This window comes from Echinops telfairi, unplaced genomic scaffold (genome assembly GCF_000313985.2).
Source record: "Echinops telfairi isolate 266 unplaced genomic scaffold, ASM31398v2 ScPeMD7_7459;HRSCAF=8497, whole genome shotgun sequence".
Lineage (NCBI taxonomy): Eukaryota > Metazoa > Chordata > Mammalia > Afrosoricida > Tenrecidae > Echinops > Echinops telfairi.
This window is the reverse complement of record NW_022111359.1, coordinates 8196509-8203399: the sequence shown is the minus strand read 5'-3', so window position 1 is coordinate 8203399 and position 6891 is coordinate 8196509. Positions and strand designations below refer to the sequence as shown.

The following is a 6891-nucleotide window of genomic DNA, read 5'->3' as shown; positions in this document are numbered from 1 at the left end:
AGGCTGTAGATAAAAGGGTTCATCATTTGAGGGAGCACCATGTACATCACTGAGGCTAGTGCTGTCTTCTTGGGAGAGAGTGTAAGTGCAGAACTGAAATAAACACCAAAGCCTGTCCCATAGAATAAAGAAACAACTGAGAGGTGAGATCCACAGGTGGAAACAGCTTTATATTTCCCACCAGTTGATGGCATTCTTAAGACAGCAGAGACAATCCGAGTGTAAGAGAATATGACTCCAGAGATTGAAACACCACCCAATGTACAATTGGTAAAATATATCAGAATGTTGTTAATTCGGATACTGGAACAGGCAAGCCTGAGGACCTGAGGAAGCTCACAGAAGAACTGAGGGATCTTCAGTTCTGTACAGAAGGACAGGCGCAAAACCATCAGGCTGTGGAGCAGGGCTGGCATTACACTAATGGAGAAGGAAAATAAAAGCAATAGTCCACAGAAGCAGGGGTTCATGATGACTGTGTACCTCAGTGGGTGACAAATGGCCACATAGCGGTCATAGGCCATCGCTACAAGAAGAAAGTTTTCAAACACACTAAAAACCAGGACAAAGAACATTTGGTGGAGGCAGCCAGTATAAGTGATGCTCTGGTTGTGTATCTGGATGTTCACCAGCATCTTTGGGATGGTAGTCGTGCTTAAGCAGATGTCAGTAAAAGAGAGATTGCAGAGGAAGAAGTACATGGGGGTGTGTAGTTTGGAGTCAGAGCTGACAGCCAAGACAATGGTCAGATTTCCAAGGACTGTGACCAAGTACATGATGAGGAACAGGCTAAAGATGAAAGGCTGTAGTTCTGGATCCTCTGTCAGTCCCAGCAGAAGTAATTTTGAGCCACCCGTTTGGTTGTTGGAGTCTATATTGTTGATGAATCTGATAGATAGATGTAGTAACAAGACAATCAAATTGTTTTATTTTATTTTATTTTATTTTGGTTTTGGTTAAGGTACAGCAGCAGTATCTCCAGAGGCTGAAATTATATTCAAGGAATAAAGAACATTCATGAAGAGAAATAATAAAGGGGCCCTTCTACATGGCAGTATTTAGTTTTTGGTGTTTTTTTTTTAATAAAAGAGATACAGCAGTACATCGACGTTTATTTTTTCTAGAAAGGATATATGAGAGCATTAAAATTTATACTACCTGTGTTTTTAGGATTATTTGAAATTTTTGTCAACTTTACCAGTAGAAATATAAAGGCTGTTGTGGCAGCCTATTGACTCCATTCACATCTTAAGAGGTTCTTTAACAGAGATAAACAAAAATAAATATTAAGAAGATAGTATGAAGCTCTATCACCACTATCAGAATGCTAACATATATCACACAGTCTTATAGGAATCATCATGTTTCACAATGCTGAGGTTATTGCCTCAACAACAACAAAAATTCCTTGCTATTGTAGAGGCAGATCAAGTGACTAGTAGATCGAGAACTCTCTGATATTTGTACAGACATAAAAGGAAAACCGAGAAGAAAATTACATGCTAACTTCCCATAAAATACATGATTTTAAGCATTTCTCTATACACTCTTTCCACGTGCAGCATTATCGTGGAAGAATCATAAGTAAAACATCTACCTTTCTTTCCAAAGATTAACTAGAGAACTTTGCCTACCTGAATGACATCTCTAAGGAAAGATGACTCATATGTGTTTGGATGGAGAAGATGTAAGATTTGTCCTCACGAAGTTCCCAGCATCTGAGTGAAATTCTAGGGTCCAGAGCCAAATGGATCATCTTGTAGAAGACAGTGATGTGTTCTATCTCCTCACAGGGGGAGGAATCATCAGTGAGATGTCACAGGCAGACTATTTGCAGTCCTTGTATCCCATGAGGCTCAATATCCAAATTGCCTCATTATCCAAATACATTTATTCTCATAGTGATCCCATGACTGTAAAATTCTTTAAAGACCAAACTTTAGGAGGTGGATTGAAGGATTTTGATTCCTTGGCCCCATGAGACCAGCTACATGTCATTCATCTATTCCAACCTATTTCTGCTCATATCCATGTCGTACAAATTGAATAAACTCCAAATAAATTTCCATCCTTATTTTTACAACCAAAAACATATATATCCCATCAGTGGTACTAGGATACCTGAAACCAATGTTGTTAATAGGTACCCTTGAGTTGGTTCTGATCCATAGTGACCCTATGCACAATAGAATGAAATACTGCATGCCCACCATTCTCATATTTGTTCCTATGTCTTTGTCCATTGCTTCATTCAATGCGTCAATCATCTTTCTGAGGGTCTTTCTCTTCTTTGAAGCCCCTTTATCTTACCAAGCATGATGTCTAACTCCAGGCTTTGATGTCTCCTGACAACATGTCCAAATTACGTAAAACTAAGTTCCACAATCCTTGCTCCTAAGGAGCAATATAGGCATACTTTCTCTAAGACAGAATCATTTGTCCGTTTTGCAGTCCATGGTACTTTCAATATTTTTCTCCAGCACCACAATACAAACGCATCAGTTCTTCTTCCGTCTTCCTTATTCAATATCCAACTTTCACATGCATATGAGGAAACGGAAAATACCACAGCTTGAATCGGGTACACTTTAGTCTTCAAAGTAACACACTTGCTTCTCTTTCTTTTTATTAATTTTGATTAATATATATAGCAAATAATTCCATAAATTCAATCACACACAGAAGAACTGTACATTTGCTACCACAGTTTCCAAATATTCTTTTTCTATATGGACCCCTCGACATAATCACCACTTCACCCCCTCCACCTGCTCTGTTCCCCTCACCCAAAACCCTTATTCCACCCACTGACTCTAAAGGTTTATCAGTCCTGGTTTTCAGACTCTGGAAAAAAAAAAAAGGCCAAACATATACCAATAACTTCAAGAGGGTGACACCGGTAATATAACACTCCCAAAATACTTCCTAATATGTACAATAAAGAACCAGACAAAACAATACAACCCCCAAATACATAAGATTTTGGAAACTAGATCAGATCCTGCATGTATCAGGCTCTGCCTTTGACTTTATATACTCAACTCACTAAAGCACTCCACTTAGTGACCACTTTCCTCATTCCTCAATTGTGGATAGAGGGAGTTCACCAGAAGTTTATTTCCTGTATAGTTCCACCAGTGTTCTTGGGCTCCAACTGTCATCCATAGCCTTCTGCAAACCAGGCTCTCAGACATTAGGCTCTAATACTAATCCCTCCCTTCAACTTCAGATTATTTGCTTATTAATTCATCAGTGACTGATAATGCTGTGTTTCTTCCATGTGGACTTAGTTGACATCTAACTTAGATGGTTGCTTGTAAGGAGAAAAGCCTTTGAGACTCCAAGTGGTAGTTTATCTGATAGCCGGACACCATCAAATTTCTTCAACGCATTTTGCAATAGCACCCATCTCCTCTCTGTTTTCTTCCTCAAGAGGAGTATCAAGAAATGACATTGTGTAAGAACTAACTGTTCTTAAATTGTAGGTGGAATTTAGTGTGAGCTCGAAAACCATTCCATGAGCTTTGTTTATTTGGTCTTTCAATTTATTCTTCCTTAGGAGGTCTATTTTATAAAGAGGTCATGAGCAGCAGATTTACTTAATACAATAAATCTTTTGACATCTTGATTCCCACTTCATTGAGCATGGATTGTGGACTCAAGCAAGATGAAATCTTCACAATTTCTACCTTTTCTCCATTTATCACGATGTTACCTATTTATCCTATTGTGAATACATTAATCTTATTTTTTATTTTTTTAATCATTTTATTGAGGGCTCTTACAACTCATATCACAATCCATACATACATCAATTGTGTCAAGCACATTTGTACATTCCTTGCCCTCATAATTCTCAAAACATTTGCTCTCCACTTAAGCCCTGTCATCAGCTCATCATTTTCCCCCTCCCTCCCTGCTCCCTGCTGCCCCATGAACCCTTGATAATTTATAATTATTATTTTGTCATATCTTACACTGTCTGACGTCGCCCTTCAGCCACTTTTCTTTTGTCCACCCCCCAGGGAGGAGGTTATATGTAGATCCCTGTAATTGGTTCTCCCTTTCTACCCCACCCTCCCTACACCCTCCCAGTATCACCACTCTCACCATTGGTCCTGAAGAGATCATCCATCCTGGATTCCCTGTGTTTGCAGATCCTATCTGTTATAGTCCATCCTCTGGTCTAGCGGGATTTGCAAGGTAGAATTGGGATCATGGGTGGTGGTGGTGGGGGGAAGAATTTAGGAACTAGAGGAAAGTTGTATGTTTCATCGATGCTATACTACACCCTGTCTGCCTCATCTCCTCCCCATGACCCTTCTGTAAAGGGATGTCCAGTTGCCTACAGATGGGTTTTGGGTCCCCACTTCGCACTCCCCCTCATTCACAATGATACGAATTTTAGTTCTTTGATGCCTGATACCTCATCCCTTTGACACCTCATGATCACACAGGCTGGTGTGCTTCTTCCATGTGGGCTTAGTTGCTCCTGAGCTATCTGGGGGGACATGGGAGAGGTGGAGGTAGAGGGAAAGGAAATGGTGTTAACAAACCCATGGACAAGGGAGCAACAAGTAAACAAGTGCCCTATGGTCTTCTTTGCATTGAGTTTTTAAAAGCCTCCAATGAGTGATCTTTATCAGTAAGTGCTTCAAGCCTCCTCATTTCAGCAAATAGGATTTGTGTCATTTACAAATCACAGGTTGTTAATAAGTTTTCCTCTAATCCTGAAACCCTATGCTTTTTCATACAATCCAGCTTCTCGGCATATAGATTGAATAAGTATGGTGAGAGAATACAACACTGACTCACGCTTTCTTGATTTTATACCATACATTATTGCCCTGTTCTGGTTGCACAGATGCCTCTTGATTTAAGGCCAAGTTCTACAGGAGCACAGCAAAGTGTTTTGGAATTCTGATTCTTCTCAAGCGGCCATCTAGCTCAGAAGCTACACACCCACATAGAAGATGTACACCAGCGTGTGCTATCACGAGGTATTGATAGGATCAGGTATCAGGCATCAAAAAACAAAAAAAAATCATATCATTGTGTATGAGGGGGAGAGTGGAGTGGGGACCCAAGGTCCATCTGTAGGAAACTGGACATCCCCTTACAGAAGGGTCATGGGTTGGAGATGAGTCAGTCAGGGAACAGTATAGCTCAATGAAACATACAACTTTCCTCTAGTTCTTTAATGCTTCCTCCACCCCCACCCCCCATCCCTGACTATCATGATCCAAATTCTACCTTACAAAATCAGCTAGACCAGAACTTATACACTGGTACAGTTAAGAGCTGGAAACACAGGGAATCCAGGACAGATTTACCCCTCAAGCCAGATAATGAGAGTAGCGATACCAGGAGGGTAAGAGGAAGGTGGGGTAGAAAGGGAGAAGTGATTACAGGGATCTACATATACCCCCTCCCAAGGGGACGGACAACAGAAAAGTGGGTGAAGGGAGATATCAGACAGTGTAAGACATGAAAGGAATAATAATTTATAAATTATCCCTATAATGTTGAGCATGACATTTTCATAACATTCAATTATATATATATTGATAACTATGAAAGAAAAGAATAAAAACAAAATTTTTTCCCTGAAATTAAAAATTCTGCCGTTATAGGGTTATCTAGGGTTTGTAAGAGAGGGAGGGTGGGAGAGGGATGGAAAAAATGAGGAGCTGACACCATGGGCTCAAGTAGAGAGAAAATGTTTTGAGAATGATAATGGCAACAAATGTACAAATGTACTTGACACAATGGATGGATGGATGGATTGTGATAAGAGATGTACGAGACCAAATAAAATGATTTTTTTTAAAGAGAAAAACAAGTGGAATGAATGCAATACAGATAAAGATCTGAATATCATTTTTAAATTCTTGGACTTCACAACAAATTTTAGGTAATTAATTATATGTGCTAAGATAGAAGAAATCCTTACCCAGATGTTTTAAAAGGCAGAATTAAACAATGTTTCATTAAAAAAAGGTAGATGGGAGCTTAATAATGTCAGGAGATGCAGACTAAATTTTCTAGGAGAGTTGGTTATTGAAGCCACGGGAAGAGGCAGTGCTTCTTGATGCAAAATAGCTGAATGATTACTACTGCTTTGGACACTATGTAAGCCCATGGTCATAAACTTATAACACCTGATAGTTTGGAGTAGAGTGCCCACGTAAGAGCTGCATCCAGCTAACTGCTGACTTATTCTGGATTTATGATAGCATCAACATTACCTGACAGAAGGTATAAGTCTTGAAACTGAATTTAGTACAAGATAGTTAGTGAAGTTGACTGAGAATTTGCTAATGAGAGTGAGCACACTTTTCTGGGAAAACAGAGGAAAAATGCATTCTGATTCAAGTAGAACCATAATCAGTTGTGTTTGACACAAGTCTGACTCCTGGGAAAAGTACTGCACAGAATTTTCAATGATTTTTTAAAGTAAATATTCACAACATTTTAAAGATGCCTCTGTGTATAGTTAGACCTTCAATATTTCTGTCAGTATCTAAGAGTTTCAATGGTTTATACCACCCAGGATGTCTGTTTATTAAAATAAAATCTGAGAGAGTATTATGGATGCTCTGTCAAGATGGCTTCCAGGTAGAATCACCCACCCAGTGCTCCTGTTGTAACACCAGAAAATTAAGAGGCAGGGAGGCCAATATTGGGAGGCTGAGTGCTAAAAATAGATTCCGTGAACTAGGGTTTGGTTAAGAACTCTCTGATATCTGCCCACAGAGTGATTAAAGAACATGCTGAAATGCTCTGAGTTCACTGCATCTGCCTTTGGGAACCGTTTCCCTGAAAGTAAGACATCCCCCCCAAATAAGACCTACTTACGGTATTACCTCTCGCTGAAATATAAGGCATCCC

The 6891-nt window shown here is 39.5% G+C and overlaps 1 protein-coding gene across 1 annotated transcript in view; it reads right to left on the bottom strand.

Moving 5' to 3' along the window:
- The window catches only part of LOC101656021 (olfactory receptor 7G2-like), a 1355-nt gene extending 579 nt beyond the window's left edge, over window positions 1–776 (bottom strand). Inside the window, exon 1 of the mRNA XM_030888326.1 lies at window positions 1–776. Within this exon, the coding sequence (XP_030744186.1) occupies window positions 1–776 (776 nt within the window).
- Window positions 777–6891: the final 6115 nt, after the last annotated feature.